Genomic DNA, 15692 nt, shown 5'->3' with positions numbered 1-15692 from the left:
ATAAAACAATACTGAAAATCCACACTTTTACCTTTCCTGCTCACTGACAGCACGGAAGCAAATTACTCACACATGTAATTAATATTCTTACACTCTTGTGGTAAATTACCAATATGATAATAGAAAAAGGAACAGATATGGTAAAATGCAAGAAATGCACCATCATAAAACCTTAATAAATTTAGTAAATATTTCAGATATCAAGTATACATTCTCATTTTTATTTTGACTATTTTCCATCAGCATACACACATATCAAGCAATTACAATACATGAATTCACATTGATCATTTTGCTCTGAATGACCCCAGATTTTGACGTAAATGAAACAATGTTATTTTAAATTGTGACTTCATTAATCTTTAATTTAAAGGAGAATTCAGTACGAAAACAACGGAAAAATGTATTATTTTTGTCAATGGCGTCCACATGTAAATACCTCTATGCATAGGACTAGGTTCAGTGCATTTTTTTGTACTACCGTACATACAAGGGGTGGTCATTTACCTGGATGTGGTGAGACCAATAGTGTGAATTACACCAAATGTACTGGTATTACAGAATTTGAGACAACTGTTCAATAACTACCTGTTATTGCATATCCTCCTGGTACAATTTTATGTATCAAGCCTCCACCAGCGATACCCAGGGGAAACCAAGCTGCCATGGCTTCTCCAACCAAACGACCAAAGCCTGCGCCTGTAAAACAAATGATAGACGTTTATCAAGTTTTTCCAAGAAGATTGTGTAAAAAACTGAAAATCACACTTAAATTTATACCTTTGGTCAATATAAGCTAAAAAGAAAGGGCTTCATATTTCATTATTCAGAAGCCATTTGTGAGGATGAGCATACTGGAGACAGAGTGGACAAAAACATTCTAAGCCAACCCTCAGTTCTTTGCAGCATGGGTTTAAGGAGGTAGACCTAGGGTAAGGGACATAACTCAAGAAATCAGTGATATGTTTGTATTATATTCAATTTCACCAAAGCCTCTCAAGCTTTTGTTTGAAGCAGAATAAAATTAATCCAAGTTAATTAGATGCTTACATAAGATTGATGTAAAATGCGGAATACATAAGTTCCAGTGAAAGTTGTGTCCCTTACCCTAGGTCTACCTCCTTAAATAATGATGAAAGCCTGTTATTTGTGGCACAGGGTGATAGTATAACAAGCTTTTTTCTGACCAGGGGTACAATACTGTAATAGGCTAGTTCTTGGTGGCAAGGGGTACATTACAGACATGGTTTGATGGAACCAACTAAAAAAGCGGAAATTGCCGAAATCGGAAGTAAATAAACAATAGAAAAAGAAATGTAACGGAAAATTCTGCAATTGAAAAAGTGGGAAAATAATCAGTTCTGCCAATGATATAGACAGCTTGTTTACTTACCAACCATGAAGACAGGTACAAACACTCCAGCTGGTATAGGTAATGTATTACATATTGCACCAAACATAAACTGGAAACAAACAGAATAAATACTAACAAGCAATTGTTTACAATGTCATATAAAGAAGTAAATCCCCTGTTGGAATCCGTAATATTAAACACTCGTTACAAAATGCAAATTCTAATATTTAAGATGGTATCACAAGAGCTTCACATTTTTCAATGGGAAGTTCACAATTCATTGGGAATTTGAATTGTGTATTGACAGAACCCTGAAAGCCAAGAAATTTGGTACCCATAAAACTTGCTCTTCCAGAGTATACCAATTAAAGAATGCTTCAAATTTTTTAATAGGTTATACAAAATAATCTGGTTAGCTCAAAGAGAACCAACCAATCAGAAAGCTTGTTACAATCAAATTAAGTTATTACTGAATCAACTTACATGCATACAAATAAAAAGAACAAGAGTAACGTAGACGTTAGTTTCTGGAGGTATCCAATGTTTCAAAATCTCTTCGTCTTCGATGTCGTCAGCCTGACCGATTGTCCATGTTATATTACTGAATAACTCGTTAATTGCTTGTTTATTGGTCAACTGAAATCAAATCGCAATGTGATTATCAACTGAATAGAGTAATGGGTCGTATTTATAATTAGTGTTAAAAAAAGTGAGTGTATTAAGCATACGTCTATTTAATAAGTTAAGATCTTGACGCTTAAGTGACAAAGAATTACACATTTATAATAAATCCATTCAGCTGTTTAGTAAATACCATAAATTGGGATATTTTGGTGGCTTTCTTCCAAAATAGGGGATGTTTATTTTGGTGTGTTTAATTTTGGCGTTTATGAAACATTTTCATAGATAATTCCAGCAGTCATTATTTCTAGGGTTTTTGATTTTGGTGTCTTTATGTTGGTGCCAAATGCACCAAAATAAAAATACATCCAAAATTTTCAAATTTATGGTATGAAGACAGACAAATAAAAGAAAGGATGAACAGTAATTAAGACAGACAAGGTGATTCCAAATACAATGATTTACACATTGGTGTACTTTTTCAGATGATTATTTGGTTATATCATTAGGGTGAATGTTGCGTGAATATTCAAGGACAGTCTCTTTGAAATTACTGTTCCAAATTAGAATGACACATTAAAATGATTATAATTCTTTTTTTTTTCGTGTAACAAATGAATTTTCAGATTTCTCCAATCCAAATAATTAATTGATGGTATTGTTAGCATGAACTTTAGCTATAGAGATGGTAGAATTACCATAATTTACACATTATAAATTGTATGATGTTCTTTCAACAACAAAATTAACACATTAAGTCCAAATTCTCCCAACCTAAGTGTGTAACCTCATAGAGTAAACTAACTTGTTTTGAGGAGCTCATATGCCAAAAACTAAAAAGTCCTGCTTAAAGATGATTATTAGAAAGAAAATACAATGCTTCAGCAATGAGATTCTTCAAATGTGTCGTCAAAATAAAAAGCAAACAATAAAGGCCTTAAGGTAAAAACAGAAAACAGAAACAATCTACATACACAATATAGCAAACTAAATAAAAAAGACTCCACATAAAAACTGAAGATAAGGGAAATAAGACCTAAAGAACTAGCAACATGAACTTTCACAGAAGACAGGAAATGACATCAGGTGCTCTGGAAGGGTAAGCATATCTTAAACAATTTTTCTCTCACCTGTCATGAGATGTGAACATTAAGCGGAGTTTAATGAATGGTTGTCTGCTTACCATGCCAGCAAAGAATTGACCAAAACCTGGAGGGAATGTTAAAGATGATATCACCAAGGCAACCAGTCCTGGGTATATAAAGCGACTGAAACATAAAATGTCAAACTCAGGTATTATGCACACAACTTGTTTTCCATTTTAAATAATATTTTTGCATGAAATCTTGAATTTTCACAATCCTTGCTTTGTTCAGCCTTTATTTCTATTGATATCCCTATTCTGGAGTCTTGATTGAATCTTCGAAGTTTGTTTTCTGGTAACCAAAAAAAAAAACTTTTCACACAAGGCTTGCACATTCCAAAATAAGATTAAGCTAACACTTGGAAAGAAAGAACACATGATTTGAGAAAGCTGGTACATTTGAATTTAACTACTTAAAATTAAACTAAATGAGAGGACTTACTTTTTCTGTAAAAATTGAGTAAGTCTTCGTCTTTTTCTTGTAAACAAAATAATTTTTCTGTGTAACAATATAAACAAGGCACCGGCAAATCCACATATTACTCTGAAATATAGACAAAAAATTAGAAATTATGTCAAAGAGAATGTCCCCTCCTTCAAATGGAGGTAAATGATAAATGTACATATAAAACCCTTGAGTTGAATAATTTCCATCTGGAGTCCTCCAACTATAATTATATTTTTTATGCACGTCTACATATAATGCATAACCCTTCTATAAAATCTCATCACAATCAAGAGCATTTTAGGAGGAATTACACTGACAAGGTTTCAACTTGTAAAACAATAAAGTTGGATTATCTTCCTCTTAAATACTCCCACAATAATTATGTGGGTACATCTATGTATGATGCCAATCCTTCCAATAAAATTTCATCAAAATACCTCAAGTGTTCAAGGAGGTGTTGCACTTAAGGAGGTAGACCAAGGGTAAGGGACACAATTCTCACAAATCATTGGAACACTTGGATTCAGAATTTTACATGAATCTAGTGTAAGCATCAAAGTATCTCGGACTTATTTCATTCCGTTTTAAATGAAAGTTTGATTTGTTCACTGGTGTTATAAGAATAGGATTTTTTTAGTTCGTTGCATGTTGAATAATAATAAACCATACCCTATGAAACTGTATGCCAGCAGTTCCAAAGGATCAAAAGGATATTCTGTCCGTAAATTTGTCTTAAACAAAGCCGTAATTGTTTCTGAAAAAGATAAAGAAAGCAATATAAATATGAAGCCATTAAACTATACTAGTTCACTAAACATTGTGTAAACATTTTTTACCTTATGATATTCATGTTCTTCCAGATTAGAGACCAGTATTTGTTCCTAGGAATGGTTTCACATTTTCCACATGCTTTATAATTTGACTCTTTGGTGCTATTGATTTTGGCTCCTAATTGAATATTTTTTTTTCAGTTCCTTTGTCTTATACACTGTTTATGATTCTATTTTCTTTATTTTGATCTCAAATTCATTTGACCTTTGACCCTCCAACATCTCTTTCATGTATGCCTCAGGGCCTTTTTTTATTTTCTTGACATTAAAAAATTAAAAAATAAAAAAAAAAACGAACTTCTCTTATAATTTGTGTTTCTTACCACATTATGGGGGAAAAGAGAGAAAAAAGTCCCTCCCATCCATTTTTATCAGGGAAATGGCCAGAGAAACAAAGAATTTACTTTGAATGGCCTTAACATCCTGGTAAAACATAATAATAAATGAGCAAACTCTTAGCAAACATAGTTCACAAAAGGGAAAATATATTGACCAGTCTGTGAACTATACACACTGTCATTTAACATGTGAGATAAACAATAACAGGTTATATACAAACACATTTGTAAAAGTCATTGATAGGCCAACGAAAAGATTTCTTTGTTTTTCCTTAACAGTACAATGGCCTTAACTACCTGCAGCATTACTGATTATGTCAACTTCTATCATGTTGTTTTCTTTCAGTATCACTTTGATTCTCATGTTTCTGCACATACTTTTTTCAATTCTTTGGTATTATACAATTTGATCTTCGCATATTGTCATTTTGATGTTCATGGAATCTGAATAAAATCAGCTGTTTTGATATGCTACACTGTCTTAGACCCTCTAACAAGGCAGAGTAGCGTATCATAACAGCTAATTTTAATCAGATTGGTATGACGTTAACATTTTATGAACTATGTCCTATCGGGCAAATAAGGAAAATTCTACTCGGCCAAATTGAAATCTAGATTGTCCTCCAGTAAGTGAATGTTGAAAAATGAATAAGATTTGGTTTTTTGTCCTCCTGGCAAGTATAATTCAACTTTGACTTGTCCTAATAGTAGTTTCACTTGTCCTGTGCAATAGGACAACCTTTAACATCATATCCTGGTTAGTCCAAGACTTTTCCTTTTTGGATCTATATTATTGGTACTTTTTGAGTAAAATATCAATCTCCCATTTAAGCTAAGCTGTACTTAGATTATACAATCCTACCAACCTTGCAAAACTCATTATGTTAGAATAAGATTTAAGGTACATGCAACATAAGATTTATAAGAGTTGGCCTAATAAAAAAAATACATTTTTTATAGTCAACATTGTGGCAATAAATATTATAATTAATACCTCCCATCATCAATTAACTTTCTAATGTATGCATAACAGGTTTGACCGTCATCAAAGTAAAGGTCACAAACCTTATTTGTCTTGAACAGAAATAGATCTTAAAGGTTAATCTAAAGAAAAATAACCAGGACTTGATACACCAATCTCCACTTTTAGAATATTTAAATTCCATAATAGAAAAATTGGAAAAATGAAAAAAAAATAATTGAAAAATAAAAGTAAGCTTACTGATGCAGCCATTAAAAGGATGTATTTTATAAATAAGCAGATGGAAACTTAAGCCCATTGGATTTCCATGCATTCATAAATTTGAAAAGAAGTTAAAAAAATATTCACTTATTGAAAAAAGAAAAAGAGTGATACATTAAATGTAAAACTGAAGATAACCAAATATCACCCATATATTCTTCATACCATTGTGCTTGAGTTAAAAAAGATGTGGTTGAGTGATTTATTATCTAGAATCACAAAGTATAAAGGATTGTGATAGATGGGGATCACCATGTACATGTATTACAAGAATGAAAATGGTGAATATGTCAAAGAGACAACAACCCCACCGGGATGAAAAATGTCAGCCCAAGGCCACCCACGGGTCTTCAATGAACAATGAGGAAACCCTCACACCACAAGGCTGGCTGCAGCTGAAGCTGGCCCCAAAACAACATTATACACAGATACAGTGAAATAGTTGACCCTATATACTCCAGCAACAGAAAGTCAACTGAAAGTAAAAACAAAACAATACATACAGTCCAGAAATTCCTACCTTAGGACAGGTGAAAAACAATGTGGTGGGGTTAAGATACTTTGGCATGATCACAACACTCCCCACAACACCACACAGTTCTAAAAATATGTTTGTCAAAAAAAAAAAAAAAAAAAATCAGCAGAAACTGACACAGTTAATGAATCAAATTAAGGATTAAAAAAAAAACCAGTTTTGCCTCACAATTTACGAGACAGAAAACAAAAGTGGAAAAATGTATCAGTAATAAATTAAGTATTATTTGGCTTTTTAATTGTTACTGTTAAAATTTTTATGAAATGATAAATTTATATACATATTGTTTAATCATTCAAGGTTGATTTTTTGCTCAAATTTTTACTTTATTATTACAATGTTTTATACATGTATATTATAGTGTCTCATAAGTCTAATAAGGCTGGGTGTTGATCTTTAATTTTATGCAATTGTCTATGAATAAATCTATTGTAAGATCAATGAGTGACACTCTAATAAATAAATTTATCATTATTATTATTATTAATGAATCCTATATAGGTCAATAAAAATCCCTCTAGGGAGGAGAGTGTATCCTGGCCAATGATCTGAAAGGCAGACGGATATAAAGGTGGGAAACCCTGTTTTTTTTAATAAATTCAATGGATCAACTGTCATATTTATAGCCTTCTATAAAGACTGCAAATCAAATTACAGCAAATTCAGATTTGTTATTAACATGGTTATCATACCTTCATGTTTAAATATGATTGCCAGCAATCTGAATGTAATAGCACCACAAACAGCAGCAAAAAAACCTCTCCAGTAGTTTCTCACTGCAAAGTAGGTCGCTGTTACTTCTATACTGAACAATACTCCTGAAAAAACAAAATAGGTCACTGTTACCTCTAAATGGAAAAACACTCCTTAAAATACAAAGGAAGTAGGTTACTGTTACCTCCATTTCGAGAAACACTCCTGAAAACACAATAAAAGTAGGTCATTGTTCCATCAGTACTGAACAACACTCCTAAAGATACAAAAGAAGTAGGTCACTATTACCTCTACACTGAACAACACTTCTGGAAAATGCAGGTCAAAATAACCTGTCACAACACTCCTGAAAACACAAAGACGATAGGTAACACTGACTGAACAACACTTCTGGAAAATGCAGGTCAAAATAACCTGTCACAAAACTCCTGAAAACACAAAGATGATAGGTAACACTGACTGAACAACACTTCTGGAAAATGCAGGTCAAAATAACCTGTCACAACACTCCTGAAAACACAAAGACAATAGGTAGCACTGACTGAACAACACTTTTGGAAAATGCAGGTCAAAATAACCTGTCACAACACTCCTGAAAACACAAAGCCGATAGGTAACACTGACTTCTATAATGAACATCATTCCCAAAAAAAAAACATTTAGAAACTAGATGACTGTGACTCCTAATTCACTGAACAGTGTACCAATGTCCTTTAACTTAATAGCTATTAATGCAAACTGAAAATATTTTCCAGTAAAACATATGATAGGATTTGAAAACCTCATAAAAATATATAACAGTGTTGTGTTGGCACAACTATACTATAAACAAAAACAAGCCACGCAGTAATGCAGTAAAAAATTGGAAGTATATGTTGTAATAAATGCAAATATTAGCTCTACCCCCATTTTTACAATTTACCTCCAATGGGAGCAGCAAAGGTACCAGCCACACCTACAGCACATGCAGCTGCTAACATCTCTACTCTACGGGATTCATTCTAGGAAAGACAAAAACAGACAAAATATGGATAATATTATTATGCATACTCAAAACATTAGTTTTAACATCTATTTAAGAAATAGACAATTTAAAGGAAATATTTTAAAATTGTGGTCTATCCCCACACCAAAGTAGACCTGCAAAATATCTATGAATTATGATCAAACAAATAAAATAAATTATTAAAAATAATTAGATATTGTACGTGTCCACATTCATAAAGAAACTTGTATTCCATGTTAAATGGGCAAATTACTCCATGTTTTGTGTAAAATTTAAAAAAAAAAATGTGCACTTGGACAAGTGATTGTGACAAAAATACAAAATATAAAAAATGTGTTAATATAAGCAGATAAATTTTAATGCTTGCTCAGAAGGTATAAAAGTTCCCTTTGATCATAATACCGATTTCAACGACAGTAAGTGGGTCAATTTCAAACAATGGTTGTATCTCAAACTTTTTATTGCCTACGTGTACTTTATATTTTTTAAACTGAACGCTCAAAACTAAATAACTTTCACCTGAGTCAGTTCTTCATTTTTGGTCAAATTTAGCACAGGGATAAAAATTAGCAGTAGCCCAGAAGCCCATTGCTACTAGATTTTGAGCTGGGTACTAAATTAAGTTGAACATGTAGAAAATATTAAACCAAAATATTGTCTGGGCTACGAGCTCGTATTTCCTAATTTTTATCCCTGTAGTACATGTATTTCAAGCTTGTAACAAGATTAAATCTACGAGGAAACTCCCACTAATGATATCTTTCCCACCCTGCCATCGCGTTTGGTGAAAATATAAACTGAATCATCAAACAGGAAGATGCTGTTGCCATTCTGAAAGTAAATCCTATGATAAGGCACACTCATATTGATCTTGTGTATAGAGTTAAGAATTCAGCCTACCTGATAGACTCCTTTAAAAGATGATAACTTCCCCAATAATGTTGCTACTATACTTGCAACATGTACAAATGGTCCCTGAAATGGAAAGCAAACGATAAAAAAGATTTAAAAAAAAAACACATTCATTACACCATCATATAAAAACAATAATCCACCCCAGGAGTTCAGAAAACATAATAAAATAAAACCAAGAGGCTCCCAGGGACTGAATCATTCACCTGGTTAAATTTTGCCTATCAAAAGCAATAAATTTAATAAGAAGTAGTCCAACAATTTTGACTCAAGAACATTTTGGTAGGACTTATCATAAGGATCATTTCAACAAATGAAAGTTTCATTCTATCTATTATAGTTTTCAAGGTATTGGCTGAAAACTGCTAAAAACATAATTTTTCATATTTCAAGGGCAATAACTCTTACAAGAAGTCATCTGACAACTTTGATCCTTGATGACTTTTGTAAGCCTTATAATAAGAATCATTTCAGCAACTGAAAGAATTTGGCTAAACCTAACAGTTTTGGAGATATATGCAAAAAACTACTGTCTGACCCCTATGTTCTATTTTCAATAATGGTGGCCATGTCTTTCGATGGATCAAAAATCATTCATACTAAGTTTGGTATTGAGTTTAGAAAATTTGTAATGATGACAATAACGAACACCAAGTGAGGGCAATAGCTCATATGGCTTTTGACTAGGTGAGCTAAAAAATCTAAAAAAGATTCAAATAAGTCCCCTATTACAGTGTGTCTCCAAGTAGTGCACTTCACCAGTAAATAAAAACATTCATCAACAATTTCAAAATGGCTGTACCTAAACAATACTTTTAAAAGTGGAAATGTCATAAAGTTATATAAAATGCAAAATTGTTTTTCAATTCATCTTATTGTCAAACACATATAAGCAGGAAATAATACTGATCTGTTGTGTTTTTATCTTTTAGAAAAATGCTATTCATTGTGAGTTTTTTTCTCTGAATGAATTTATTATTTGATGGAAATAATTCCAGCAATGCCAATTTCTGTTCTTTATTGTAATGTATCTCTAGTGAAATAATTAGTCTGAATCTATTTTTTGCACTTCCTTATTTAAAAATAAACCAAATTACAAACTATTAGTTTTTCTCAACAGACCACAGGTACACTGGGACATTACACACTTAGCCCCCTTTTTTTTTCTCTTTATAATTTAAAAAAAAAAAACAATTTGTCTGCTTAAGTACCAGTCAATATAAAATTCAGACAAAGTGATTCATGCAGAAGAAAAACTCACCGAACAAATGATGCTTTTTCAGTCTACATATGCTATACTATCACATTACGATAATCATTTCTGAATTCAGATGTGCACTTATTAGAAAATCATACATTCCTCTCCCACTAAAATCAACCAAATCAAACCAAATCAAGAAAGATAACTCTTGCAAAGTGCTTATTACATGTACAATCTATATAATTTATATCTCAAAAGCGCAACAACCAAATGAAAAACTAAGACTGGTTACGTGATCAGTAACTGTTTCTGAACAAGAATCTGGTGAGTTTTTGACATACATGAATCACCTTCTGTCTGATTTTTAGAAAGACTGGTACTTAATAACATATACCTTCCGCTTTAATCACTTTTATGAAATCTCATTGTTCCTGCATTTTATCATCAAGCCATTTTTATTATCCTATATATGAAATAACGGGAGATAAAGTATGTAATGACCTCATGTATCTATAAAATTGACTTGATTTTGTTTTACCTCTTTCCCCAATGTCAGAGTGCTGCCTAATGATGCACATAGCCCTACTACTTTGGCTATTAAAGTTTTAAATGTAAGAAATTCTTTAAGAACAACTCCTCTCAAAATTGTCTTCATCTCTGGTATACCAGAACCTGAAAACAGATCAAAATGGCATATTTCAATGGTACAAAATAATTGATTGCGTATGTTTTAATGTCCTATGGCAGATATTTCATGCAGTTCAGGATGACAACAATTGACCAATCGAACAGACCCTGTTTTTTACTAGTCTGACATACTGAACCAGATCTTTATTGTGCTAGCTCAGGTGGATATAAAGATTATCCTTCAGTAAATTGTGGTTGAGTTATTACTACCCTTGCTTTTGACAAATTTTGATTTTCAACAGGTGAGCTTAAAGAGAGCATGTTAAATTCTAAATTTTATCATAGAAAATGATGAAATAATTCTAATTATGAATAGAATGAAGAAGAATTGGTTTCTTCCATCAAATCTGTAGAAAACTAGGAAAATGTAGAATGTCAGAAAACCTTCTCTAGAAATTTAATCACCATTAAGAGGTTAAAAGGTTATATATAGTTTAAAGCACTGGCTTTGTGTGAAGAAAATTCATCAAAATTACACAGCATTTCTACTTCTTTAAATTATGCAATAACACATATTAAATTTAGTTGACAAATTAAGTCATACAGCAAACAAAAAAACATAAAGAATTTGCATACATTTGTAACCCCAAACTGAATTTTGCAAATTTGTTAACATTCATTAACATAGATTTCAGTCTGTTATAAATAGGGCAAGTCACACGACAAAATGAAAAAAAAATGCAAATTAGCATATCAACAAAGTTTCCAGTACCATACTACACTTAATTTGTGGAAAGCTGTCTTTACATTACAGCCAGTAATTTACCTAACTTCAGGAAATAGAGTGGTCATCCCTTGATTAAATGACAAACACCTGGTGAACTGTCTTATGTATTCAGTAACTGCACAATTAACACAAACATTTAGACTTTCTATCATATTTTATCATGTCATATCATATCATATAGATTTTAATCTGTTTGATAGAATCTCTTCATCAATATTCCTCTTGACTGCCTGAGGAATATCACTGAATCAAGCAAAGACCATCCCCATTAACTGAAATTAACTATTTTACTCACTGTAGAATGAGATAAAAATAGAGAATAAATTAGGAATACGTCAAAGTATCAGAGATTGATGTGCTACATGTTGAAAAACACTAAAAATAGAACATTCTTGTCAAGAGCCATGGTAATGTGTTATAATTAAATCATTTCGAAGACATTTATACCATGGAAAGGACCTCAAAAATGGAATAAATGTATTTTCCTTCACACTTGAGACCATAAAGCCATGTTAAGTATTCATGTTACGATGTGGTGGCATTTTTTAAATGAATGAAACTTTGTACGATTAACAATGGGTGAAACAATTTTAAAGTAGGTCATCTGGAGTTGGAGTGGTAACTAATACTACTTAATCAAAGTTTCAATTTGAAACATGATTTTGCACAGGTTGTCCTGCTAGTAACATCTCAACTTGTACATTGTTTGTTTGTTCGTTGGGGTTTAGTGTCCGAGCAGCAATATTTCAGCTATATTCAGGCGATGATCATGAAATGGGTGATAAAATGAACATGAAATGATGATAATGATGAAATGAAAAGAGAGATGGGACACAAGGATAATAGGGTCGACAAACTTTGATTGCTACTAGAAATGGGTAGGGTTGGGCAATTTAGCCTACTGTGGCAGAGCGCAAAGGTTCTTACTCTTATCGAATACCACAGCAATGTTCTTTAACGTGCGAGGAACATGGCATCTTTCCAAACATGGTGCACCACTATGGTTTGCGGTAAGGTTTTCTGTATTATTGCCTGACAACCCCAGCATGTAACATGCCAGAGGTACCCTATTCCACAACCTGGGGCACACATGGCTAGGTTTCTGAGCACTATTTAGTCGCTTTTTACAACAAGCTTAGTGCTGCTGCATGCCTATTCTTTTGACACCCAGACCTGCACAGGGCTAAAAATCAAAATCACTATCCACATATGGCCCATATATATAAAGCAACAAGCCACAAGCCACATTTGAAAGCAATCTGTCCTTTGGTAGCTGAGATTTTTATCTACCATTGAACATAGTTGAAAATGGCTAAGTCCCACAAAACAGAAAGATTAAATTGGCAACACCCAAAAGTGCTTACAAGGTATGACTAACTGCTCTATAATAACCTTATAATAAATTTAAAATAAATTCATCCATTGTGAGTCCAAAGAACTGCAAAATTTGGACCTTCAGAGTGACGAGTGACAGATGGTGACAACAAGATTCCGATATACAAACCATTTGCTGAGTGGGAGTAAAATATTTCTTTAATCTTGATATTTAAATTAAGATTTAAAAATACTTGTTACACCAGTGGCTCACATTTTCAGTATTTTTACTTCACTATCTTGTATAGAGAAATTAATCTGACTAGAAGCAAAATCCAAATATACATGTAGCATACAAGTCAGGGTAGGCAAAGAGGCAAAGAAAATTACAGTAATACATGTACTAATATATATCTTGCCCTTTGCCTTGGTGACTACTTCTTTGTACTTTCAGAACTGCACTGCACTATTTCATCTAAGGCCAAAGAAAAAAACTTGTCTGTTTCAGGTTATCCTACCTTGTAACCTTCTTTTTCTGCCTACCATAGCACATGTTATTGGTATTTTTTTTATAAAATGCTGTTTAACTATCGTTTTTTCATTGAAAACTATCAAAGTCAAGAAGTGCTCCCATAAATGTCAATATAAAATAAATCTGAAAGAATAAAAAATGATTTTGCCTACCTACCCTATTTGTGCATTCAATGCTACCTTAAACAGACATATGTTTTCTTGGTCTAATGCGTACAGCAATGGGGTGATTAACATAAACAAGGCGATATACTGTGTAGGCAAAAAGTCAAGAGAAGAAATCTAGTACTTGAGAAAAACTTACCTACTGCCTGAGGTGACACTAAATGTGTGAAACCAGTTGCAAATAAAATAAACAAAACTGTGTAAGAAATCCAAGCAACATATTGTAGAGGCACTGAGAAGGCTAGCTCTGTATATAACCACATCTTTGCTGAAAAATAAAGCATAGAAACAAATAAGTTTCTATTATGTAATTTGAGAAGAAATTGAAAAATTTAATGAGGCCATACTTAAAATAATGTTTGTTTTCCCTTACCCTTCCCTACCTTCTGGCTTTGGGTAGGAAGGGAATTATTTTTTTCCAAAAGTTCATATGATTCTTTAAAAACCATGATCGAAGAAGTGAAAAACATTGCTTTGAAAATAAAAAAAATTAAAAATCCTGTCAGAGAATGGCAATAAAATATTTGGGTAAGGCCAATTTTTATGGGTAGGTAGAGAAAACAAACTTAATTTTAATTTTGGCCTTGGTGATTTAATATATTTAATAGTGCTTTAATTTTTCTAAAATTTTTTGTTTTTTTACTTCGCCACTCCTGAAATCATTCTGCAAAGTTTACAAATGTAATTGGGTGTTTCTAGAAAAGCAGAGGATGCTTACCCTACCGGTGCACCTGGTCCATGCTCCCAGTTTTTAGTGGAGTCCAAGTTGCTCATTGGCTTTTGTTACTTTGTATGTATGATTTTAGTTACTTTAAGTTCTTTGTTGTGTATGTCTGTTTTCCATGTCTGGTCTTTGTCCCTGGATTACATTATTTTGATTTCCACTATAACCTTAGTTCCCTTGATTACTCTTTGCTTAGTGTAATTTTCACTTACCATTGGTGACAAGAAATTGGAATACTAGAGGCTTGTCTTCATATAGAAATATTCACTCAGATGTGTAGAATTGCAAGTTTAGGAGGAGAAGGGATGAAACAGGTACATGTAATTAGATAAAATCTTTTTTCAACATTTCTACAAATTCAGAAACTGCAGCTTTGTAAACCTCAATCTACATTTGTAACTTATTATTTTGACAAAATCCCTATTATTTAATTGTCCATTCATCGATAACATCCGATTTTATACTACATGTATTAGCAAATAGTTTACCCAGCATTACATCTAGAAATTCTGTCATGTTTTCAAAACTAGGACACATTATTTTAGGAAGAGTAAGAAATGCCATCTTCTGATAAATGAGATAATTATACCAAGCATATAACATTTGTTCTACGGTCAGTGGCATAAGAAATGCATTACTTCCCAAACAGGAAACAAATCAATTTTACTCATCGTGTCATCTCATAAAACATGTACAAAGGAAAAAATCATGTTAATTGTTTCCTAATTTCTGTTTGTGGTTTAATCAAACAAATAAACAACTCCATAAAGTGTAAAAACATGTTTTTATATCAAGAACTAAATATTTATGTTAATTCAATAAGATTGTTGAAATTTTCATGATGTTTTACGATTTTCAAAATTCTTCTTGAACTAAATGGATTAGAGTAGGTTTCATACACAGAAAGACTCATAAGAAAGTCAAGGACCAAGGGTTGAAATTAGTATAGGTCCGAGGTCTGGGACCCTCCATTCTGACTAAGGACTTTTCAAACTTCATTTACATGGACCCTACAGTCCTTTTCACCAGAAATCTTCAGTGTAAATTTAGTCCTAAGTTATGACGTCATTACAGATTAAAGTGTAATAACTTACGACAATTTTTACAAATACGATTTTTCGTGAAATCACCCACTGGACCTTCAATACATCTGACTGAATCTCTTATGAGGACCTCAGGTTTACATAAGGTGGACTTT

General features: G+C 32.4%; 1 protein-coding gene across 5 annotated transcripts in view; it reads right to left on the bottom strand.

Annotated features, from left to right (window-relative positions):
- The window catches only part of LOC148601683 (chloride channel protein 2-like), a 68823-nt gene that overhangs the window by 32472 nt on the left and 20659 nt on the right, over window positions 1-15692 (bottom strand). For all 5 annotated transcript variants that reach the window (XM_088555679.1, XM_088555680.1, XM_088555681.1 and 2 more), the window contains exons 5-15: window positions 13910-14038; window positions 10885-11018; window positions 9134-9208; window positions 8150-8228; window positions 7206-7331; window positions 4237-4321; window positions 3562-3663; window positions 3159-3243; window positions 1838-1990; window positions 1394-1463; window positions 589-699 (exon numbers count right to left, since the gene is read on the bottom strand). In XM_088555679.1, coding sequence (XP_088411805.1) covers window positions 589-699; window positions 1394-1463; window positions 1838-1990; window positions 3159-3243; window positions 3562-3663; window positions 4237-4321; window positions 7206-7331; window positions 8150-8228; window positions 9134-9208; window positions 10885-11018; window positions 13910-14038 — 1149 coding nt within the window. The remainder of the gene's footprint in view (window positions 1-588; window positions 700-1393; window positions 1464-1837; window positions 1991-3158; window positions 3244-3561; window positions 3664-4236; window positions 4322-7205; window positions 7332-8149; window positions 8229-9133; window positions 9209-10884; window positions 11019-13909; window positions 14039-15692) is intronic.

This window comes from Perna viridis, chromosome 12, assembly GCF_037379345.1.
Source record: "Perna viridis isolate PV_CMFRI_1.1 ecotype Kerala chromosome 12, ASM3737934v1, whole genome shotgun sequence".
Taxonomy (NCBI): domain Eukaryota; kingdom Metazoa; phylum Mollusca; class Bivalvia; order Mytilida; family Mytilidae; genus Perna; species Perna viridis.
This window is presented reverse-complemented; position numbering and strand designations above follow the sequence as displayed.